Source organism: Carettochelys insculpta, chromosome 6 (genome assembly GCF_033958435.1).
Source record: "Carettochelys insculpta isolate YL-2023 chromosome 6, ASM3395843v1, whole genome shotgun sequence".
Taxonomy (NCBI): Eukaryota; Metazoa; Chordata; order Testudines; family Carettochelyidae; genus Carettochelys; species Carettochelys insculpta.
In genome coordinates this window covers 117398021-117423551 of record NC_134142.1, presented here as the reverse complement: position 1 = coordinate 117423551, position 25531 = coordinate 117398021, and the positions used below count along the sequence as shown (strand labels likewise).

At 46.8% G+C, this 25531-nt stretch overlaps 1 protein-coding gene across 2 annotated transcripts; it reads left to right on the top strand.

The window, feature by feature from the left end:
- The first annotated feature begins 35 nt into the window (after window positions 1-35).
- RIC8A (RIC8 guanine nucleotide exchange factor A) lies at window positions 36-24761 on the top strand. 2 transcript variants are annotated; one of them, XM_074997970.1, is made up of 12 exons: window positions 36-54; window positions 2948-3283; window positions 5297-5489; window positions 12962-13009; window positions 15327-15941; window positions 16672-16766; window positions 17293-17443; window positions 18537-18632; window positions 18904-19048; window positions 19903-20047; window positions 21009-21128; window positions 23423-24761. In XM_074997970.1, the coding sequence occupies exons 3-12, from the start codon at window positions 5406-5408 to the stop codon at window positions 23541-23543; spliced, it is 1620 nt and encodes a 539-aa protein (XP_074854071.1). In that variant the 5' UTR covers window positions 36-54; window positions 2948-3283; window positions 5297-5405; the 3' UTR covers window positions 23544-24761. The 2 variants fall into 2 exon arrangements, with proteins under 2 accessions (XP_074854071.1, XP_074854070.1); XM_074997969.1 differs by lacking the exon at window positions 36-54 and having other exon boundaries at window positions 2908-3283.
- The last annotated feature ends 770 nt before the right edge of the window (window positions 24762-25531 follow it).

The window sequence follows — 25531 nt, the reverse complement described above, 5'->3', positions numbered from 1 at the left end:
GGACGCCGGCCGGATGTCCCGCCCCCTCCCCGCGCGCTCGGGAGCAGCGGGCGGGTCAGACACGGCCGGGGGTCTGGGCCACGCAGGGGCTGCGGGGGCTCGGGTCAGGGAGGGCACAGCCCCTTCCCCGCCTTGGGGCTTAACACTGAGCGCTGCTGCGGTGCGTTTGGCAGGGCCGGGCCGGACCCGACCCCAGCACGAGGGCGGCGGCTGCCCCGGGCCGGGCGCTTTTGCGGGGCCCCACGGGGGCGGCCGTGAGTGGCAGGCGGGGAGCGGAGCAGCAGGAGGTCACCTCCCCCGATTTCCCCGCTACCCGCGCGGCCTGCGCGTCTAGTTACTGTGCTGCGCTCTGCTGGGCCCGGTTGCTCGGGAGCGGCCTCCGCTCTCCGCAGCTCCCGGGGAAGCGGGGCTGGGAGTAGGACCCGACAGTCCCAGGGCTGGAAGTTCGGGACCCCAGGAGGTCATCGAGTCCAGCCCCCTGCCCAAGGCAGGGCCAGTCCCCCACTAAATCATCCCAGACCGGGCTTTGTCCAGCCGGGACTTGAAAACCTCCAGGGATGGAGATTCCACCTCCTGTCTCAGTAACACACATCCCAGTGCTTCACCAGCCTCCTGGTGAAATAGCTCTTGCTAATATCCAACCTGCACTTCCCCCACCACCACTTGAGACCATTGGTCCTGGTTCTGCCATCCGTTACTACAGAAAACAAACCAGCAGTCAGCTAGCGCTTTAGAGACTAACACAATCGTTTATAACAACAAATTCTTGTGTCAGTCTCTAAAGTGCTGCCTGGCTGCTGGTTTGTTTTGATAGAATACAGACTGACACGGCCACCTCTCTGTTACCACTGAGAACAGCGTCTTGCCACCCTCTTTACAGGCTCCCTTCAGCAAGTTGAAGGCTGCTGTCAAATCACTCCTCGCTCTTGTCTTCTGCAAACTTAAGTCCAAATCCCTCAGCCTGTCCTCCCAGCTCATGTTCCCCAGCCGCCTAATCATTTTGGTTGCCCTCTGCTGAACGCAGATTGCCAGTCACGCTGCATGGCGAGAACAGTGCAGAGGCAGAGGGAGGGAGAGTGGAAGTGACCCCCTGCTACTGCCAACATCACCCACCACCCTGCTCCAAATAATCTCCAGCCTGTTTGGTACGGGAGGGAGTAAGGGACGGAATGGGGGATGAGGGGGAGTTGGCTGAGGTGCAGTACTTGGGGCATGGGGGAGGATTTTCTGGGGTCTCATTCTGCCCTTGGGACAGCCCTGGGGTTTGGTTTGGGGTTGTAACATCTGAGGAAAAACAGGAATGTTTACTAGGGCTGTCAATCAATTGCAGTTAATGCATGTGATTAACTCAAGACTTAATCATGATTAAAATAATTGTGCTTAATCACAGTTTTTATCTCACTGTTAATCAGTGGAACACCAATGGAAATTTATTAAATGTTTGTGGATGCCTTTCTACATTTTCAGCTACAATAAAGTCTTTCATATCCAGCATTTTATTATCCAGAACTCTCAAATAACCATCATCTTACACATTAGTAATTTTTAGTTATGTTTTCCTTAAGTACACTATACTGAAAGTAAATACAAATAAATACAGCAAATGCAGTATAAGTTTACAGTGTACAGTACTACTGTTGTTGGTAAATAAAGTACTCTGCATATGATTTTGTTTTTCTTAATATCTAATTTTGTTTTTCTTTAGTGTTATGCATTGCTAGCCATACCTCTCTATTATCCAGAATATTTGAATATGTTGCAACCTCCTGGTCCCCGGGCAGCCGGATATGAAAGAGTTTACTGTATATTGGTTTTGCTTGCAACACAAAACAAGTACACAATGCTCGTTTTATATTAATTATGACAAATATTTACATTGTAAAAATGACCCAGCACATTGTTTGTTTTAAGAACTTTTTCCCTGCAGATTTGACAAGCCACAAAGAAGACACTAATGTGAGATTTCTAATGATCACTCTAACACGCAGTCTGAGCTTTAAGAATCTGAAGTGTCTTCCAAAATCTGAAAGGGACCAGGTGTGGAACATACTTTGAGCAGTCTTAAGAAAGCTATGCTCTAGTGTGGGAACTATAGAACCCAGACCACCAAGAAAGAAAATCAATGTTCTGCTGTTGGCCTTTGACTCAAATGAAGAAAGTGAACATGCCAATGCAGCAGAAATGTAGCACTTTATAACAAAATTATTTATTCGGTGATGAGCTTTCAGGGGACAGAGCCACTTCTTCAGATCAATTTCATTTCCAGTGCAGACTGTCAGTCTACACTACTTGGTATCATTATGGAGCAGAGCCTGTCATCAGTGTGGACGCATGGACTCTAGACTGGTAGTTCAAGCATAAAGGGACATGAAATCTGGCACAGTGACTATTAGAGTGCTACTTGAGTGTCTTTTCTCATTTTCAGGTGACCTGAACAAGACATGGACAGCATTTCTCATGCAAATGTGAACAAACTTGATTGAATGATTGGCTGAGTAAGAAGTAGGGCTGAGTGAATTTGTAGCCTTTAACGTTTTACATTTGTTTTTATCATAATTTTTGCTGTTTTTTCCCTCATAGCTTAAATATTACATAACAAATATTGTTAAAAACTAATATGAGAAAAACATAGGCAAGGAATAGGTTTGCCCAGCCCAGCTGGATTATTTTACTTTAGGATTTTTTTCCTCTGCTTTTCACTCTCAAACAATGGGGGAGGAGAAGGTTTATTATTGTTTCTTATTAACCCTGCCAGAGAAGTAACAGAAAGGTAGCCGTGTTAGGCTGTAAAAGGACGTTCAGCATCTCTACGATATTTCTAGGCAGCATCCATTGTTTGATCGTCTGGTGCCTGATTCCCGGAAGTTAACTCTGCCCCTCCCCCGATCTCCAGTAATACAGCTTTTCTTTTGTCTGTCCTGTATCTTCTCCCCTGCTCTCCCTGCAGCTGCCCCCCTTCTGAATCGGCTGTCGGGTACGGAGTTAACAGCGGGGGATCCTAACTTCTGCGTGTTACATACACCCTTTCCCGGCAGCCTTGGACCCTGACCAGGGGGAAGAGACATGAAGACCTTCCTCAGCTGGTGCCCCTGCCCTGCACCGTAGGAAGAGCTGCCCAGCAGAGGAAATGAGATCACATTCCACCCTGCCTCACGTTCCAGCTTGAAAAAACAGGGAGCTTTACAAAACAAAACAAAGCAGCTGCTTGCATTGGAGGGATGGGGGAGGGACAGCTGCAGTGTTCAGGAAACGAAGCAGGAAACCTGAGCAAGGAAAATTGAAGGTAACATGCTTAATATATATATATATTACCAGGCATATATTCGACCACTCTGTTTGCTTATACTCTTTTGCATTAACCTGGAAGGTAGAGGTGTTTCAACTGCTTTAACAACATTTTATCATTTTAAAATAAAGTGAAACATAATTATTATAGCGATTAGTGTCAATTGTAGCAGCACATTTTGCTTCTGTGACCATCTGTCTATATACCGAGGAGGTACAGTCTCTACTTTTAGTAAAATCAGTAATTACCATTGCTCCCATTCTGTCCCTCCAAAGTGATGAGGATTTCTGGAAAGGCTGATTTGTTGTGAAAGATAAAAGACGCGTGTAATTTGCTTAAACGAAGACTAAGAAAGGCCCTGAGTCTGCAGAGACATTACCCCCATGCTAGGCTTTAGGAATAGTTCCATTAATTTCAAAACACAGCTCACAACTGAAGTTAAGCTCAGGCCTATGTCTTTGCAGAATTGGAACCAGCAGGAGCAGCACAAAGCCATACATTTTGTTGGTTGTGTATAGCAAGGGGAGAAGGCCCTGAGTGGCATAAGTTCCTCATGAGCTGAATGCGAGATGAAAAAACAGGGCGAGAATTCCAGATAGTGAGGTCTAAGGGAAAAGTTCTAGTCCCAAGGGAAGTGGTGGTAACTCCAGCACACTGGCCTGGAGGGAGAACCTGCACTGGCCCAAAGGACGTGGGTTAGATGAGCTGCCTTTTTCAGCTTTAATGTCTACAGCTCTGGGGCACGTGTTATGGGGTTTGGGTCTTCGGGGGAGGGAGAGGCAGGGCTTTTTGAGAGCTGTGTTCCTCTCTGTCTTCCCCAATGGCCCTAGTAGTAGCTTTCAAATTTCGGGGTGCACCTCATGCCAGCTTGGTCAGCAGGCACCCTTCAACTTTATTGTGGTGATGCCATAGAATTGATGCCTGCTGTGCAATGAGCTCCAGGAGGAGTCTCACTAGATTTGGGGGGAGGGTGGAACTGGGGGTGTGTGTGGGACCCATCACAAGATCATGGCCTGATAGTATAATTTTGCACAACTAATATTCAGTGCCCAGTCGAAATCAGACTATAAAATATATAAATGTATGCAAACTTTATGGAATCATGTTCAATAATTTATTATTATAATAAGCTCTCTTGGTGGTGTGCCTCAACGTAGTGGTTTGCAAACACCCTTAACCACATAGCTAGCCCCAAAGAATCTATGAGAATTATTTGCATATAAATGCACATCTAATTATTTAATATAATTGTCTCGTGGTAGGGGGTAGCCATGTTAGTCTGTAGCTTCGCCAGAAAAACAAAACCAAAAAAACCAAGCCGTCCAGCACCTTAAATACTAACAATTTATTAGGTAATGAGCTTTTTTGGGCCAGACCAGTTGTCACTATTTTGGCCGACAGAGGCCTTGTATCCATCCTCAAGACATTCATATTTATATTGCATTTGCAATATCCTCCCACCTCCCCTAGTTACAGACCCACACAAGTGCCTCATTGTGCTGGATTCCTTCATGAACAAAACCAAATCCAAGTGACAGAGAGATAGCTGTGCTAGTCTATATACTATCAAAACAATGAAGGACTTCTTCGTGCTACCTTAAGGGGCAGCTCCACCTTAACCCAGCCAGGACAGTGCTTGTCTGTCTGTCTGTCTCGCTCTCTTGTGCATCTCTTTTATTCCACAAGGACATTTCTGGGGTTTTGCTGTGCAATACCAGAAATCAGGACAGTGGGTGGAGGAAGGCTGCCTGGAGCTGCATTTGTCTGTTCCGTGTTAATCTTCCAGCTGAGGAAGGGAGGGAGAGTTTCTATGTGCGTTAGTGGGAGGGTATTTATTAAACATTGGAAAGCAGAGCGAGAGAGAGAGGAGGAAGAGGATTAAAGGGAGAGTGAAAGAGAGGGAGTTAGCGCCTGCTTTTACTGGGGTCTTCCATCTGACCTGCCCTTTGGATGTACTAGAGTGAGCCATTTCACTTGCTTTTCTCAGTTTTCCTCCTGTCTCTCTCCCAGTGGTCTGTGTGTCACGGTCCAGGGCATCAGTAGTTATCTGCGTAATTATCCTGCAAGGCTGCCCCCTGTGCCCCATACGTCTTCAGTCCTTATCCAAGCTGCCAGGGCAATGGAACTCAAGAACGTGGTAGAGACCGTGGAAAATGGGGAACAAGACACTATACTCAAGGTGCTGCAGATCTACAATCAGGAGGTGAGTGTTGTGTTTGTGTTAGGCCTGTGACAGTCTTCAGCTTCCATGTTTACGTGTCTGGCAGCAGGTTGGCTGGAGAAGCCATGCTGTGGGATTTCTTGCCATCCAGCTGGCCCTGTCTGTCTCTCCTCTATCTACATCTGTCTGTCACTTCAATAAAAATGCCATTAACCTGCTTTTGTTTGTAGCATCAGTGGTTCCTGCATGTAGGTTTTGATAGTGACTGTTTGTGAGCATATAATAAACACCACGCCTTTCTGCTTCCCTTGTGTATGGGAAGTAAAGCACTTGGGCCGGATTTTCAGCATCAAGGGTAACATTGCAAGGAAATGAACATCTGTTGAGGGGATAAATAGTGAGAGATAGGAAGAACCCTTTATGGGAAAAGAAGATTTGGAGGTAATATGTGAGGCCTAAGGAGGAAGCTATGGAGGGAGTAGAATTACTATTGCCACATATGCTTCATCTGAAATTTGATGGTAAAAGGAATCAAAAACAGAATGTGCAAAGAACAAACCAGTAGGAATGAGTGATTGCTGCTACCAGCTTGGAAATGTTCCAGACATTATACAAAGTGATTGCCCTTCACACAAGACATTTTCGTCTCTGGAACCAATAAGCAAGGGCAGGTGAAATTCACTTCAAAGAACTTACCTTAGGAATGAGTTTGGCCCAGCACATCTACATGACTCATTCTGCATCATGCTGAAGTAGGTGGAAAACGAGCAAAAAAAGCTGCGAGTCTAGCTGCACATGTGTCATTTTCAAGGAAAAAAAATGGTGCGTGCCACGTGTTCCCACCAGGCAATTTTAGTACAATGAAAGTCTCAACTAAGACAGCAAAACTTCATAAAAGTGACATACAGCAGAAATAACACAAACTATGGTAGATGAAATATGAGAGGAATTAAGACACTAAGAGGAAATTTGAAGAGCAAATAGCTAAATATAGCAGAGCAAATACCACAAATTTATTTGTGATTATATTGGACACAGGAAGCATGAGAGATAGTTGGCAAACCAGCTAGACACCCAGGGAGCAAAATGAGCAATCGAGGAGGATAAGTTATTGCAAAGATGCTAAGGCAATGTCTTTGTGTCCATCATAACCACAGAAGATGATGGGAGATTCCTGCCCCAGACGTATTCTTTTAATAAAAGGGAGTTACCATTAGGGTGCTGGAAGAATTCATATTGGACTGTTTCATGTATTTATAAAGGACCTGGAAGATGTTGTGGACAATGGAGGAGGCCAAATTTACAGATGACAGAAAATTATGTGGTCTCTCAAGACTTCCCGAAAACATTAGGAATTCCTGCGGGACCCTACACAGACCAGATTCCCCAATGGCAAAAATGTCACTGACTTCAGTGGATATTGAATTGGGTGTCATTAGGCGATTGAGAAACACAAGGCAGTAGAAGTTCCCTATGGACTGGTGCAAGAAGATGTACATTGGAAGGAACTATTTGAGCTATTCATACACATTGACAGGGGCTAAATTAAGTATAATCACTCTGGAAAAAATCTTAGGCCCCCTCTGTAGGCAACACAATCAAAACATCCAGGCAATACACAATATTGGTCAAAATATTTGGGAGTATTAAGAATGTAATGGAGATTATTAACAAAAATATGATAATGCTGTTATGCAAGCTGGTGAGGCATCCTCAATTTGAGTAGTGGGTCAAACTCTGGCGTAAATTGGAACTGGTCCATTAACTGCAATGGAGCTGTGCCAGTTTATACCAGCAGAGAGTTCAGGGACTATTATAATCTGTGCTGGTTGCTGTATTGCCAAAGAACATAACAGACAAGTGATTACAGGCATGAAAGTGGTTCCATATGAAAAGAGGATAGGACTATTTAGCTGAGATGTGACAAAGGTCCTATGTATAAAATAATGAGTGTTATAGGAAATAGGGATGTTAATGGTTAACCAGTAGGTGCTGTAGCAGCCCTCCGCCTGCTGCAGGCAGGGGACTGCTCTACCCCTGTGGGGCCTGTCACGAGTGGGAGCGCTCCAGCCAGCATGGAGCAGCGCTTTTCCATGGCAGGCTGCAGGGGGTGTTACAACCAGGCTATATACATTCACATATTGTAACATTAAATTGATATGTTACATGAGGTATTTTGTTTAAAGCATCTTTGAGTTATTCATAAGCCAATTTGCCTAAAGCAAGGGGGGTGGGGCATGACAGTCATAATAGTCCCTTCTGACCTTAACATATATGATTCTGTAACCCAGTGAAATTAAAAGGGAATACGTTTAAAACTGGTAACAAGAAATGCCTCTCTCTCTCTCTGTATAATTAACCTGTGGAACTCACTGCCACAAGGTATAATTGAGACAAGTAGTTGAGGGTACAAAAGAGGATTGGACAACTATACACCAAATGAGGTATTTGATATTATATTACATAGGATAAAACTTAACAAAGATTTTAAATCCTCATCTACTGGTGCATAAATTGTAATTTCCCCCATGGGAATATTAGTGCACAATTATCCATTATACCCCTGCCTCTGAAGCATCTGGCATTGGCCACTGTTGGAAGCAGGAAGGCAGAGCGCAGGTCTGATCCATGATGGATCTGGTGGAGGGGCTTCTCACTGCTCTCCAGCCTTTGCTCACTTGCATAGGGTGCAGCTTGCCGTAGTTCAGGTCTGTAGTGTTTTCCTTTAGCTATTTCTACAAGCCCTGCCTGATTTTAATAGGACATGGATTGAGCTCATCTTAGTATCTGGTATGAATCTGTGAAAGATCACGTTGGGGTATGAACATTGTTTCATTCTTTAAAAGATTGGATTTGAAATCCCGTACTTCGGACATTCAAGAGAGGAATCCCTCTAATCTGTCTGCCCTGGTGAGCAGTGAGCCAAGCCCTTTGATCCTTCCTCTGTTACTTCTTTCTTGCGTATGTAACACTCCTATGTATTTCAGCAGAACTTGGCTGCAAAATGACTGAGAAAAATCTGAATAAAACCTTTAGATTTGGCCCTGTCTTATGGAGCGACTATGTGAACAATACCAAAGACTAGATGAAAACGTTTGCTGGACAATGCACCCAAAAACTCTGCCGTGTATTGTAAAGCTGATGTGATATCCCTGTTGATAGTTGATGTGTAATTTAAAATGAGTCGAGGTAGTAAATACACAGCTGCAAGAAGCTGTAGAGTGAGGGAGTGTTTTCACATTCTAATCATTTGTGTTTAAAGAACATGTGGTAAATAACCGACGAGCTCAGATACTATTGTAATGAGAACCATGTAATACTGAGATAAGTAGACTAGAGAGTAAATGGGTGAAATAGTACAGTAGTGAGCACTGAACATCAAGAAGAAGAAAGTCTGTGAATAAGATGTGCATGATTTGGGGCGTAACTGAATACTGCTATGGCTGGACATACAGTATACCTGGATCACAAATATTGACTTCTCTGCTATCGTATAGTGTAATGCTGACAGACCCAGGTTGCTGGCACCAGGGATAGAACCTGTGAGCATAGGGTCTAAAGCCCTGCACTCTACCACATGAGCTAAATGTCAGGTGGCACTCAGCTGAGGCTGTAGAGCAGAGACTTCACTCACCCCAGTGGAGGTCTCAGTGCCTCTGGGTACTACAATAGCAATCTTTTAAAATAAGTCAACTGTTCAGATGCGCAGTTAGATATGTGTTCTACACGGTACTAGGATGAAATGACTAACCCATAGTTTGAAAATCAAACAGACATATAGACATATATGGGCAATAAGCAAAACTAATAAATCAGAATTTTATGGCATTATTATTCTGTAGCACCCCCCCCATGCATCTGATGAAGCGGGTCTTTGCCCACGAAAGCTTATGCTCCAAAATATCTGTTAGTCTATAAGGTGCCACAGGACATCTTGTTCTTGGATGACATAGAGTCAACTCGGGCAGCAGTGCTGCTTCACATGTTCGTGGTAACACCTTCCAGAGCAGAGGAGTCTTGACAATCTTAGACTGACTGAACTGTCATTAGAGAAGCTCTGGACCTGCTCTAATTTGCACCAGAGACCAGAACAGTCCCCTGCTGCCTCCAGGAGTAGGGACAGATGTGGAAAGCCACATGTTACACCCACCCACCCACTCATCACCCCTTTCAGAATACTCTGGAATCTGGTTCAGGCCCCAGCTTCAAAGAATTGGAACAAAAATAGATAGTTTTGAGTAGGGCTTAACTGGAGTTACATGGTACATGCACAAAAATTGGATATACAGATTCAACAGATTATAACTTTCAAAATTATATGTTGCATTACCTGTTTTGCGTAAAGCATCTTTGAGTTATGCATATTTATAAGTCAGTTTTCATAAAGCATGGGGGTGGGCCATGACAGGGAAGTTCCCTTGATCGTAGCATTGGGAACCAAGACTGAGACACAGATCTATAAGCTTTATTGATCATATCTGAATTGTGTGGACTCCAAGGGAAGATGATGACACACTGAAGGAGTGGCTTGGTGATCTAATTACTGCATTTTGAAGTCCTAGACATTGCCAAGCCTCCTCCCACTTTTGTGCTGTGTACTGTATGATGATGATTTGCCTGGAATTCTTCTTTTACCCAGCTGTGGTGCTGCAAATTTTGTCAAGACTTTGGAGTGAAGGATATGTATTAAATTATACTGAAACTCAAGATCACGTCCAGAGTAGCTAATCAGGAATTAGACCGTATGAAAGCTCAGCAAACCAAAGGATATGGACAGGATCAAAATGAGGATAACAATGGAAGTGAGGCAGGGAAATCTATGGTTCTATATTTTAAAACTTTTGAAAATAAAGGGGCTGGAGAGAAGTTAGTATAACAGTTGTATTAAGGAAACCAGAGCAGATAGAGGAAACTGTCAGATGTGGCTTTGGAGGAGATAATGAAAATAGTAATCATGGAAAGGGAGTAGGGCCAATACCAAGAATATTTAAGCTGAAACAAGGTGTGTAAATTCCTAAGTGACTGGTGCTTGCCTTGGCTGCCTTATTAAGACCCAAAGCTTCCACCTCGCTGCCAAGCAGCCTCTGCATTAGGTGTGGAAGGTGTTTCTACCTTTCCCAGCTTGGGAAGATGACCCTTCACACCTTACATGTTTTTAAACATTGTAGACATAGGCTTCTTCTCAGTCTCTGCAAAGACATATGTGCAAAAGAAGAGCCTGCTCAGCTCCTGGCATGTGTTACAGCCAGTCCACATGCATCAATGGGGCTTACTTAGAGAGCTGGAAGAACAGAGCAGAGTAAGGCCATGTCTACGTTACAGTTTTCTGCTGGCTTAGCTAAATTGATTGAGGCAGGTGAGGAAGTTTGCTACCTGACTGACATAGCAAAAGCCTCTAGCATAGATGAAGCTAAGCCAGGAAAACTGCACTTCTACTGGTGTTTTTCTCATGGAGAGTGTTTTTACTGTTTGTGTAAAGTGCAGCTTTGCCAGTATAAGTGGTGTCCATACTAGTAGCACTTTGTCAGCGTAGTGTACTGGCATTTCTGTCCTGGTCTCTGAGAGACATTGGTATAGCACTTCTAGGGCAGACACAGGCTAAATGCCCATGTCCCTTGCAATGTTAAAAATGCCCTTTCAGACAGACCTCTGACATTTCGGATCCAGTGTAAAATGGGCTTGTGAAGAGGGGAGGTGCTGTGCTGTCCGGGTGTGGTTTTTGTTCAGGGTTGCAAATCAGAGCGGGTCTGCACTTAGGGAGAAAGTGGAGACTAGTGCAGCTGGAGTAAACGTACCTTAACACCTTGTAAAGAAGACACAATACAGGAGCCACCTGCATATACAGATTGCTAAGCTCAGCAGTCTGCAGAGAACAAAAAAAAAAGAAATCTCCGTCCCGAGATGTCATCCTACAAAGGTATTTACAAAGCAGTGACCTAAAAGAAGGAACATGCAGTGAAGGGATGAAACTTGTTAATGCTCCAAAACTAGAGCAGCTGTAGGAGACCAGGGGCTGATCGGTACAATGGGGCCTGCAACTAAATCTCAGAATGATTTGAATAGATGAAGAGCAGGATCAGGGCACAGGGTAAAAGAGCGAAATGCAAAACAGTGAGGTGGAATTAATGAGATGGATCACAGACACTGCCCCCATATGTGCTCCAGGACTGGAGCAGCCACCATGAAACATTAGTGGGTGTTCTGCAACTACCAGCACCCAAGCTTTTCCTTCCTCCCAGTGCCCCTGACTTGCTGTTGGCCCTGTCACTTCTCAACTCCCACTCCTTCTCAGCCCCTCCCAGCAGCTGCAAACAGCTGTTTCAAGTTGTTTGGGACATTCCAGGAGGGAGGAGGAGGCAGAGAAGAGGCAGGGAGGAGGATGGAGCTTGGAGGAGTGAGGGGGAGTGGAGATCAGTGGGGCAGGAGTTTGAGGAAAGGGATACAGTGTGGCTGGAGGCCAGGGGTCAAGTATCCCCTCAGCTAGAGCAGAAGTTGGCTCCTATGGGACATATGGCAGAAAGCAGGATGGCCAATGACAGGGAACAGAGTGTCTGAAGAACAGTTTGAGAGTGTAAATGGCCATTTGAAATGCAACACAAACGGCAGGAAGTAGGGGCCACAGCCAAAGTGCACTGAAGTCAATGGGAGTCTTTCTATTTACATCAGCAGCCTTTGGATCTGACACTAACTCTGAATTAAAGGGCTTGTAAAGTTGCATCCAGTTCTTGTGACTCCTGCTTCACCTCCATTGTTTTTAATTGGAGAGGAAACAGACCATGTGGACTGCATGTGTGTTGGCTCCTTGAACCCCAGGTAGCTTTGTTTTGCAACACACCTGGGTTTGGATACACACACGACCATGCTCCTGCCACCACTCCCCCAGGTAGACCACCGTGTGCAGGCCTGTACACACTGGCGCACAAACATCACCGAAACACACATGCCATACAAGAAAATGCTAGCGGAATTGTCTCCTAGGCATATAAGAACAAAAGACCATCATAATGGATAAGACCACTGACCCATCTAGCTCAGTGTCTTACCCCTTTCAATGGCTCCTACATGATACATCAGAGGAAGGTGAAACTCTCCATAATGCATCTGGTCAACTGTGTTATAGCCTGAGGAGAAATGATTTTTCTGAGCTCTTCAGGCAATCCTGAATTCTCTGTTTGCTTTTTGCTTGGTTTCTTAGTGACTTCAGCTACTTATGCTCTACTTGTTATGTAAATATTGTAAACCCTTCTAATAATCTCTGATAAACATTGCTATACTGATTTCCTGCAGCAGTGAGTTCCAGGGGATGGCTATATGCTGCAAGAAGAGTGACTTCCTTTCTCATTGCTGCATTTCACTTCAGTTACTGGCCTTTAGCTCTTGTATTATGTGGATGGCTAGGCAGAAGCAGCCCAATGGCTGTCCCTGAACTATTCCTTGTGTACCGTAGAATAGATTTATTTTCTCAGTTTGTTTTTTGCCTCTTGCAGCTGATAATTTCTGGCTTGTTTTTGCAGAAGTCTCAGTGTTTCACCTTCGAAGATGAGGAGCGAGAGGAGAGGAAAGTACGTCTTTTGTTTCTTACTGTGGCCTTGCAGAGGCACCTGAAAGCAGAACCATGAATGCCAAAGGGCTCGGAGAGAGATGGCAAACCCCAGGGAGAAGCTGGTGCTCTCTCACTGGGACTGGGCCACAGATGGAGGAGCACTGGTTTAGAACAGATTGTCAGTAGAGTCCATGCCTGATCCAGGGGCAGGTTCTACACAGCACGAGACCATGTCTGCTGTCACTCTCCTTGCTCCCCAAGCCAGGCATGTTATTGCTCAGTGCTTTTTCGTAACATGTCTTTTATGGTTTGTGATAATTTGAGGAAACATCTTTTTCATACTCTTGTATTTCAGCCATTGAACTAGAAAATCACTGTCTATCTCAGAGCCTCCTCTGTCACATCGCCTGCATGTTCTCTATTCTGGGTTTGGGTACGCACACAGCCATGTTCCTGCCACCATCCCTACAGGTAGACAAAATGTCTATCATGTGCATGCATGTAAACACAGCCACACAAATATCACATACACAGACCTACCATACGAGAAGATGCTAGCCACCTGCACGACCAAACTCGTGCCTCCTTTCATTCCACTGTAGTCTTATGCCAGAGTTGAATGTAGCTTACAGAATCTGACATACACAGAGGCGCCTCTCTGCTGCCACCTCGATAGCCAAAAACATAATCCACATCTGCATAGACACACTGATGCCTTTATCTACAGAGGAGAAAAGTATTAATGCAAAATGATTGTACTCTCTCAACTGATGGAAATGTCTTTTGTGTCTGCACATATGTGTTCCATAGATAGTCAGGGGTCAAGAAATATATAGCAAATACACTTGGGTTTGGTAGCATTAAGCAAGAATAAGTCCTGTGGCAAAGAGCTTTTAAAGGCACAGTCAGATGAGCCAGAGACAGCCCCTTAGATATATCACCCAGTCTTTTGAAAGGCCAGACCATTGGACCCAATGGAGAGTCAAGCTGCCTGCAAGAGCAGTTACTCCATCTGAGAGGCCCAGCTGTCCTCTGTGGCATTTTTGATACTAAATTATTTTTTGGGAGGTGGAGAGGGGCATTTTTTACACTAATTTGTTTTTATATCCTTAAAAATATAAAATATAAAAAACGCCAGTGCTTCAAGAACATTGCCTTTTCTTGGGTGGTGGGAGGATCTTGACTTTGGAGTTTGTGACTTGCCATAACGCATGAAGTAATCATTATTCTTCAGAGACGTTCTCTGCAAGGTGCCCTTCTCATTCAGTTCTCTTTGGATCATCCCCAGAAAGGCTTAAGATTTACAGCAAAACCCCACTGATTCGTGCTCCACTGATCCACAGTCTCCCAAATTCACTCCCACAGCAGCTGGCTGTCTCACCCTCCCCTCTCATTGCAGATTGAATGGCAGTGAGCAAGCAGTAGTCAAATCTTCTCTTTCTGTGACACCCACTACTTACGTAACACAGACGGAACATTAACTAGGGTCATATGAAGTGCTGTTATGCATTGAAACTACACTGGGCACGGTTGTGCGATGCATTACCTTGGCTCTTACCATTGTTTGTTTTCTTACTTGCTGATCTGCAAGAGATCAGCAGATCACTATGGGACTGATCCTCACCTGATGTAAATCAGTATTGATGGAGCCATCCCAGTTTACCACAGCAGGGAGCCTGGGCCTATGATTTCCCTAGTCATTAGTGGGAATTAGTGACATTCTACTACATACCTTCTCAGATCTTTTCCCTTCTATCCAACCACTTCTCAACCCAGCTCAATTCCTCCACCACCCACCCTTCCCTTAACCTTGTATCATCCTTCCCTCGGTTCTTCAGCCTGCTCTCCCATCCCCAGTGCCATCTCCTCTCTGACCTTGAGCCTCTCATTACACCTATTTCCACTTAGTTCTGTACTCCTTCCAAGGCATTATTGCTAGAAGTGGGTTGATATCCTGAGTATAATGATACCCTGAGTTATACTGAGCAGTTGCCATATGCTGCGCAATTGAGAGTTTTTAGAAAGCTGCGTGATCTGCCAAAATCAGACCTGTTTGACCTTTGCTTACATGCCCTCTGATTACTTTGGCTGTAGAAGAGTCCACTTGCAGGTCCCCCCAAATGATGGTTTTCAGTCTTAATGCTCCAGCTCCTCATATTGCTAGAAGTGGGTCAGAACCCACGCTCTGGAGCCAGACACCCACGAGCTTTGGAAAACTCACTTTTCGATCAAGGCCTATCTCTAGAAAACTGCTTAGCTGTTTCAGTGCCATGCTGTTGAAATGTAAGAGGTAAGGCATTTTGCTGTGTCTTTGTTTTTCCCTTCCAACTCCCCAGAAAATGGCCCAGCTGCTGATCAAATTCCTGGAGAGAGAGCTCCAGCCTTCATGCCAAGTCACATGTTTGGAAAGTATCCGCATCCTGTCCCGGGACAAAAACTGCCTAGACCCCTTTACCACCAGGGAAAGTTTGCAGACCCTGGCCAGACATGCTGGCATTGATTACTCAGAGGAGCTCATTCGAGAGGTCCCAGACCTGGATGTAATCCTAGAGGCTCTGAAATGCCTCTGCAACATTGTCTTCAGCAGTCCCACAGCACAGGAGCTGACAGCTGAGGCCCGGCTTGTGGTGGGTCTGACAGAGCGCATCAAACTCTACAATGAGAAGAACCTACCCCATGAGGTCAAGTTTTTTGACCTGCGTCTTCTGTTCCTGCTGACGGCTCTGAGGGTGGACATCCGGCAGCAGCTGGCCCAGGAGCTGAGGGGCATCAGCCTGATGACAGACACCTTGGAGCTGACACTAGGGATAAAATGGCTGGATCCCCATGAAGTAGCCAGTGAGGGGAGCCCTCCCTTACCCCTGCCACGCCAGGAGACAGAGCGTGCCATGGAGATCCTTAAGGTGCTCTTCAACATCACATTTGACTCCAGCAAGAGAGAGGTGGATGAGGTAAGTTTCCCAGAAGTCACTGCCCAGGCTTTGATTGTTCAGCACCTCCATTTAGCAATTCCTCCCTGTTGTCTCTGTGGAGGGTGCATCCTCCAGTCTGTGAACTAAGTTCCATACACACATGTAGGAAGAGAAGCAGACCATGGGGCCTTGGCTTCTAGAAAAGTTTGACGACAACTCTGGTGTCTTTGCCCTATACAGTGTTAACACATAACAAATGGTAGCATTTTAAAACCTCTTAATTTTTTGTAAACTTTCTTATGACTTTCAGAATAATTTTTCTATGCTAGAGGAGAGAGGAACTCCCATGTAACTTTCCTTTGGGGATGGCCAAGACATGGCCCTTTTCTGCCTTCTATATTAGCTAATGGGTATGATGGAGGTTGCAGATGGCTAACTCTTGGGCATGTCTGTGGCCTCTGCTGACTCCTGGATTAACCCTGTAGTGTGATGGAGGACTCAGGAGGGATATGGAACAAGATAAAGAATGATAAAATGTGTGGTGGGGCAGGAAGGAGAAAATTCTGGGGACATTTTAGTGATTTGAATGTCGCTCTTCTTACTCCACTTTACTAAGATTTGGATGTTCCTGGTATCCATGTCCATAGGTGTTCTGTTCCCCCAACAGCAGCTGAGAGGCAGAGCAGCAGCCAGACTCTGGGATTTCACAGGCCGCAGACAAGCGATTCCCTTTCATAATCAGATCTTTTGTTTTCTGTTTTGGGGCTAGGAAGATGCTGCTCTGTACCGACGACTGGGTGCTCTTCTGCGTCACTGCCTGATGATTTCAGCTGATGGAGAGGACCGGACAGAAGAATTTCACAGGTGAAGATCACTGTCCCTAGCATAAGATCTGAACTCACACAACCTTCTTACCAAGAGAAGAAGGTGCTACCCCTCAAGCCCTCCTGTACCAAGGACCAGATCTGATACCCTGACTCCTGCTGAATGGCACTTTTCCCCAGAAGTGGTCCTGTGAAGTGAAAGGGACTCATTGTTGGAGCAAAAATCACTCACTAACTTGAGAGAGATCTTCACAAACTGGCCTTAACTAACGATATCCTGAGTTATACTGAGCAGTTGCCGTATGCTGTGCAATTGACAGTTGTTAGAAAGCTGCGCGATCTGCCCAAATCAGGCCTGTTTGACCTTTGCTTACATGCCCTCTGATTACTTTGGCTGTAGAAGAGTCCAGTTGCAGGTCCCACCAAATGATGGTTTTCAATCTTAACGCTCCAGCTCCTCATATTGCTAGAATTTAGAAATTAATTTACTCCTGGGGAGGTAAAAGGATCTACACTAACACAGAGCCTTGGATGTCTCTTGGTTCTCCCTCTCCCTGTCTTTTCAGCCACACAGTTAACCTCTTGGGCAACCTCCCTCTCATGTGTCTGGATGTCCTGCTAACCCCAAAGGTACGGCCAGGCTCACTTGAGTACATGGGCGTCAACATGGATGCAGTCAGCGTCCTTCTGGATTTCCTTGAGCGAAGACTTGACAGGGTAGGTAGAGGACATGCTGTTTAGCTGGTCTATCATTCTGTGAAGGACATTTCCATCTCACTGGAGGGCAGATTGGCTCTCACCTCCTGCTGAGCAGTGCTAATTGCTCCATGAGAAATCCCCAAGCACACCTGACCAGGAGACCACAGGAATGTCAGAAAGTGACAGTTGGCTTGGCGTTCACCAGAGTTGTTTGTAGCTATGTCTTTAATAGAAGTGGCAGATAATTTCCTGACGAAGGCAAAAATAGTATGGTTGGTGTTCGAGTAGGTTCACTGGTTGACTGGCTGGTAGGGTAGTTAACTTGTTGATTACCATGTTTGCATGGTAAGATTCATTGGATGGGCATAAGTTAACTGACTGATTGGGAGAGGGAGAAGGCTGGTTGAATTGGAAGGCCTGGAACTGGTTAGTTACCATGTATGATGGACAATTGTGTGAATTGTGTGGCTATGACAGTGTATGCTGCTGTATGGTAGTCTGTTGAAAGACTGGGTCCCTGTTTCTTTCCCAGGACTAACACCGCAGGTCTGAGGACTGATTGTCACTGCTCCCACTTTGGGGTCATGAGTTGGTGGTGGCTTTTTGTGAGCTTCATGAAGGCAAATCAAGGGGATTAACACCAAACCCACTCCCCTCAAATTCCTGCACTTTCTATGCCAGCAGCTTAAACTGTACTTTTCCTGAATCCAATTTGTTTGTAAGTCCTCACTCCATTTTTGACACAAAGGTGTTACATGGAGGAAACCTCTTAACAAGTCACTAACTCAAAGGAAGGTTGAGTGTGGTCTTCGGTCTCCAGATATAGTCTGAGATTTTCTCTCAGGGCGACTGCATGACTTCCCAGCTCTTTCTTCTGTCGCTCCTGAGTTCTGGTGTGTTTCTGGCAGTCCTGTGCCACGCAGAGAGGCTTCCAGCTCTAAGCACTGACACAGTGAGAAAACTGCTGTGGTGCAGAACTGGAATCCTCCATCCTCATCACTTTCCACACCTGGGCCTGTGCTCTCATGATCAGTCTGTGCTAGGAATGGGACAATGAGAACTAGATGAGTTTGTGATGACCTATTGTTGTTTCTTGTGGGCTCTTTCACAGGGTCACAAGCTGAAGGAGACCCTGACCCCTGTGCTGAACCTGCTGACAGAGAGTGCCCGTGTCCACCGCCAGACGAGGAAGTTCCTCAAAGCTAAGGTACCATATTGGTGTAAGGAGAATCCAGATGGTACTCATTCCTGAGGTGGGAGAAGAGTAACACACACTTTATAAATACCACCAGCTTCCAGATAGACACACCTTCCGTATAGGTTCTGCTCTCCAAGGCCACGAGCACCACAGGATCTGCCTACACACTTGCTGCTTTCTCAGTAGTTCATTCATTTAATTGATTTGTAAAGCACATTGCGACACAAAGGTATTCTGTATATCCCAGCGGGGTTCCATCCCTCTTGCTGTGGCTCTGCAGGTGCTGCCTCCACTGCGGGACGTGAGGAATCGCCCCGAGGTAGGGAACTTGCTGCGGAACAAGCTCGTGCGTCTGATGACGCACATTGACACCGATGTGAAGCACTGTGCGGCTGAGTTCCTCTTTGTGCTCTGCAAGGAGAGTGGTGAGTAATGGAAACCTCATGGGATGGATGGGAGTCTCTGGGATCTTATCGGAGGGGGACCCATATTAGTCTGTATCTGCAAAAACAATGAGAAGTCCTGTGGCGCCTTATAGACTAACCGATTTTTTGGAGCGTAAGCTTTCGTGGGCAAAGACCCATGTTGTCAGATACATGTAGTCTGGGACCTTAGCGCCAGGACAGCAGGACATGGAATCCAGTGTCTGGTACAAGTCCATTAGAGCTTAATCCACACCAGACTCTCTGAGGCTAGAGGGTGGTACCTTGCCACCCTCAGATGTGCTGCCCGGACATCAGCGCTTGAGGGAGGGAGTACAGGAATGCACTATGGGAAGATAGAGATGACTTTACACCTCACAGACACACCATATAAATGAGCAGTGCCAGCAGCGAGAGAAACACGGTGAAAGGAGACTGCTGCTTCCCACCTCGCAGACACAGTAGGCCACATTCAGACACGCCATCAGCAGATGCAGATCCACTGATCCATTGTCCAGCCTGGCCCACCCCCCAGCCCGGGGAGACAGCTGATAAATCCGGTATTGTTGCTCACACATTCCAGGGGCAGGGTTGGTGCCTGGGGATTCTGTCAGGGGGAACTGGACCTGGAGCTGAACTTGCTGCTCAAGCCCTCAGGAGCAGTGTAATGATTATCAATGCCACCGGCTGCATTTCCCGCTTTCCTCTTTCCTGTGAGGATTTAGCCAGTGGATGTCTGTGCTGGCTGGTGCCTCTTGTTTGCTTTCTCTCAGCCAGCCCAGCCTTTCCCCAAGAAGGCTGGTTGGCAGGTGGGCAGCCCAGGGATAGGCTGACTCTCCTGTCTCTCTCACCATCAGTATCTCGCTTTGTGAAGTACACGGGCTATGGCAACGCAGCCGGGCTCCTGGCCGCACGAGGCCTCATGGCAGGAGGACGAGCAGAGGGAGAGTATTCTGAGGATGAGGACACTGACACAGAGGAATACAAAGAAGCTAAGCCCAAGTAAGGACCCCTCCCACCTCCCTGCACAGTCCCTCTGTCCCTACACACTCACAAATCCCTTTCCCCATGCCCAGCCTTTGCTCAAAAGATCCCTTCCCCCTCCTGACCCTGTACCCCATTACCCACTTTTTTCACGCTGCTCCTTTCTGCTCTTCCCCATCCTCTCCCTGTGTCCCCTTGCCACGTCTTCAACTGCTCCCTCCTCTTCACCACTCAACTCACTTGATGGCATTGCATCCAAAAATTACCTGCTTCCTACTCCTGTGCCCCTGCCCACCAGGAATGGCTCCCCTGCTAGCCTGCCCATATCCAGTCACTGGCAGCAGGGCGCATCCTCGGCAGAGAAACAGATTCCTTTGTTGCACCTCTCAGGAGAGGCGTGGAGAATGGGAGCGTGTGCAGTGAGGGCATCCCTGCTTCCAGCTGCTGAGTCCCAGTCTGCAGCCAAAGTGAACGGTTCCTCCCTCTCCTTAGCAGTGCCCCTGTGACGTGCTGCGAGGAGGGGATTCACCAGCCCCGCTGAACTCTGACTGAATGTAGGATTGGCTGTGTCAAATCAGGCCACTAGTGAGCCAGTTCTGGAATCACGGGGACCACGTGTATGTGGAAGAGGAGGGAGGTGAGGTCTGTACAGATGGAGGCCACTGGAAGGAAGCGATGAGGAGGAGTATGGTTTCACTGCTGTGGCCAGAGAAGGAGGGGAGGGCATGGCAGGAGAGCCCTGCCTAGAGAGTTTGGAGTGATCAGTGGAGCACGGGCAAGTGCCATGAGCACATGGCTGTCCCCTGTGATACCATGACTGCTCGTATCCCAGGGAGAGGAGAGAGCATTTGCTCCGTGGCCAGCTCTGCCCTCCGGCTATTGTAGTCATAGGTGCAGCCTGATTTTTCAGTGAACCTGTTTCTCTCTTCTGTCTCCCTCTTTTTCTCTCTCTACCTCCTGCTCCCATAATTGTATTTAGCATTAACCCAGTGACAGGTCGTGTGGAGGAGAAGCTCCCCAACCCCATGGAAGGGATGACAGAGGAGCAGAAAGAGTATGAAGCCATGAAGTTGGTTAACATGTTTGACAAGCTGTCCAGGTACCGGAATAGATAATGGAGTGTGCATGTGTGTAGTTTGGGGATGTAGTGAGTATGCACTAAGAGAAAAAGCCCTGGCTAATATAACTCAGACGCTGAGGAGACCCAGGTTTATCGCAGAGTTGTGACAATGGGTATGTCTACACTTATCAGCAGATTGACCCGTTCAGGGTTGATCTTCCAGAGTTCAATTTCGCGTGTCTGGTAAAGACGCATGAAATTGATCTCTCTGGGGTCCACGGTTGACCCCCTATACTCCTGCTCTCACAACTGCCGTAGCTACAATTGCGTATCTGCAGTTGACTGTAATGTCTAGTGCAGACCAACCCTCTGGCAGGTCAGTAGTGTAGGATGGTTTCAGTGGGCACACAACACATGCCTTGAGGAGGAGGGAATCCGAGCACAGTGCAGTGAGCATTTAACAGCAGTCCAGGGCCATGGAAGGCCACAGGGGATAGATTCAGGGTGGTGGGTGGGAAAATTAAATATATGAATAAATTTAAGAGCTGAATTCTCTTATCCCAGAGAAAGGAATTCAGGGGCCTTAGCTAAGTCTTGGTGAGACTGCAGCAGATGAAGAATCTGCCACATAGACGTGTTCTCTGTCTCCCAGTGCATCGGGAGGTTGTCCCTTCACCAAAGCTGGCCTGGGAGCTCTCAAGCAGATGGTAGCATTGCCCTGGCTGTCTGCTGGTTGGAAGTAGCATTTCAGACACAGATGGCAGCCAAGGGCATCAATTCTCTTTCCCCACAGGAGAGCTTTCTCCAGTGGGCACTCATCCATCATTCAGAGGCACTGGAGACAGAGATCCAGGATCTACCTAGAGAGTTCAAAAGGCACCAAGCTGGGAAGGAAAAGGGCAGCAGGGCAGCCCATTTAATGCATGTGTGTGTCAAAAGGAGAGAGAAATTCAACCTGGTGCTAGTACTGACATTACATTACATTCAGCTAGCTCTCCCTGCCTCTGCCCAGTGCTACTCCACATGGGGTCAGGAATGCCCAGGAGAATCTAGAATCCAACCAATGTAGCAGGAGCCAAAAATGGGGGCTTCTGGGGCCTTCAGTGCTAATTCCAACACAACTGGGGCTTTGGGCCCTGGACACCCTGCTGCAGGGGTGGCGCTCTTCAGGTTCCTTGAAAAGAGGAATCAAGCTGTTCCTCGGACTTGATATGCTGGGCTGTAGGATCTCTGCTGCTGCCTTTTGCAGGGTTGCAAATGGAAGTGCAGGACCTGCTCGTCAGAGATAAGTTCAGTGTAAGTTCTGAATGCCCAGAACTTCTGAAAATCAGCCCCTCGTCTTTTCCACGGGTTTATTCCTTCCATAGGAGCAAGGGAATGTTATTGCTGGAATCGGGCCTGTTCCTTTAACTAGGGTACCTCTCCTGCACAGGTATCCCACACAATATGCTCCCTAGCAGTGATCGGAGGTGCCCACACATCACTCAGGAAGGACATGAGTATGCAGGAATATAAGCATTCACCAGTCTCTGAGTTCCATAGCCTCTCCAGTAACATTATAGCTACGTCTACACGTGAAGCCTACATCGAAGTAGCTTATTTCGATGTAGCGACATCGAAATAGGCTATTTCGATGAATAACGTCTACACGTCCTCCAGGGCTGGCAACGTCGACGTTCAACATCGACGTTGCTCAGGACCACATCGAAATAGGCGCTGCGAGGGAACGTCTACACGCCAAAGTAGCACACATCGAAATAAGGGTGCCAGGCACAGCTGCAGACAGGGCCACAGGGCAGACTCAACACCAAGCCGCTCCCTTAAAGGGCCCCTCCCAGACACAGTTGCACTAAACAACGCAAGATCCACAGAGCCAACAACTGGTTGCAGACCCTGTGCATGCAGCATGGATCCCCAGCTGCCGCAGCAGCAGCCAGAAGCCCTGGGCTAAGGGCTGCTGCACACGGTGACCATAGAGCCCCGCAGGGGCTGGAGACAGCGTCTCTCAACCCCTCAGCTGATGGCCACCATGGCGGACCCCGCTATTTCGATGTTGCGGGACGCGGATCGTCTACACGTGCCCTACTTCAACGTTCAGCTTCGAAGTAGGGCGCTATTCCCATCCCCTGATGGGGTTAGCGGCTTCGACGTCTCGCCGCTTAACGTCGATGTTAACATCGAAATAGCGCCCAACACGTGCAGCTGTGACGGGCGCTATTTCGAAGTTAGTGCCGCTACTTCAAAGTAGCGTGCACGTGTAGACATGGCTTATGTGGTTTCTGCTGGGAATGCCCTTTGCCAGACTAATTCTGCTCTTTCCCTCCATTTTGTAGACAGCAAGTCATCCAGCCCATGGGGATGACTCCAGGTGGCATGCTCACCTCTCTGGAGCATGCTGTGCAAGAGATGGTGGAGGAGAGGTCATCGTCTGACTCTGACTTGGGGTTGGACTGATTCACAGCTCTCCAGCCTCCCAAGGACTGTGGGCTCTCCACTCTCCCTCCAGAACTGGTGCTGCATCCAGAGAATAGTACTGTTTGAGGACACTCCCAGTGAGATCTGAAGTAGGGCTGGAGTCCACTGCCCAGATGGATAGAAAATATCTGCCTCCTCCGGTCCCATAGCCAGATCTCCTTTCCCAAAGAGCTTGCCACAGCTTGGTCTCTTTCCCTCAGTGTCCCTAAGGATCTCAGACGCCAACCCAAGCCTAAGGTTGTCCAGTAGGATTTTTATAAAGGAAGATTGGGAAGCGGGAGGAGGGACTATCTTATTACACCAACCAGGTCCAGTAGCATGTGGAACATTGTGTGCTCACTCCTGTGTGGGCAAATGACTGTGTGTGTATGTATCGGGGTGAACAGTTATGGGGTGTGAGTGTGTTTGTGCACGTGAGGCACTTTTAAGAGCACATGAGGGTGTGCCTATGTGACAGAACGTGTGGGACTTTGGGACTATAAGATAGCTGTGTGTGTGTACAAGTGGAGCGCAACCCTGTGACATATGTGTAGTGATTAGAAGAGCATAGGCATTACATAGCTGCATACGGATGGTATGTGGTCGTATGGTGTATATGCAGTTGTGTGTACACAGATGGGCACATGCCCACATGTAATATTTTGGGTACAAATCTAGGTAATTGTGGGCACGTGAGTGGCTGTGCCATTTACAGGTAGGGATCTGAGTGATATTTAAGCAGGTGTGCCTGTGGTGACTCATGTTGGTCATACGTGTTCATTCTGTGTGGGGGACACACATGGCAGTATAGGTGTATAGCTCTTGGGAGGACCTATCAGCACTCCCTCTGACTGTGGGAGTGACGTTTGCAGGTGACTGTTTGCCCACAAGGCTCTGATTTGTCATCTGTAGCACTGTGCAGTGTTCCTAGTTCCACCGCATTCAGTTTTCTCGACTAACTTCTCCCATGCTGCTTTCAGAAGGAAAGGCAGAGACCCTTGCATGGTTCCTTGCTAAATCATCTGCTACAACTCCGACAGATCCCTAGCTCTTTGTGCTCCCAGGCTGGTATCAAATCCCACCCTGCACTTTGGCATTAACTTTCCTGTTTAAAGAAGAAAATCTCCTTTCCAGTTTGTCTCGTCCATCAAGAGTTTCAGAACACATTAGCACAAATAGAAATAATGTCACTAGAATAAAGGACACATTGACAGACAAGCGCATGTCTATGATTTGTCTGACTGATGCACAACTCAGGCAAATTAGAAAATGGCCATTGTTTCTGTAGACTCCATCATATAGCCATGATCATTCCGAACATTAATTTTATTCCCAAATAAAATGCTATATTAAGAAATCATTAAGGCTGAAACTATCTCTAGACTTATCCAAAAAGCCCAAACACATCACCAAATGTTTCAGATTAAAACATCTGAGCATCTCACATTCAGGAAATTCTAAACAAAGATTCCATTAACCCCTTACCCCTGTTCTCTGTACCTCACTGCACCTACTGTAACTACAGGAGCATAATGAATATTCCAGTAACTCTACAAAGGGGTGTAATTACTAAAAATAAGCGATACATTATCCACATGTTAGTTCCCTTTTCTGCTCTGTGTAGAAGATCTAAGGGCATATCCTGAATTGCAGAATGAGGTTCTCAGCCAGTGTTTATAGAATAGATCTGGGCTCAGTGTAGGCAGACAGTGGGGGTTCTGACCCATACTGAATGAATAGGTCAAACATAGCCGTGGTTTTTTCCTACACAGAGAGGATGGAAAGGAAGGGATGGGATCTGTGGCTAATCACTGAACAGTTGTGGTTCAGGAGATCAAGGTGTGGTGGGAACACAGGTGGTCAAAAGTGCAGCTGTGGAGGGTGGTTGAGGGGACTGGAGAATCTGGAATTGTTCCTAAAAATGCCACCACCTGTGAATTTTTAAGGGAAGAAAAAAATTCTAAATATTTTTAGCAATTGGCTTACAT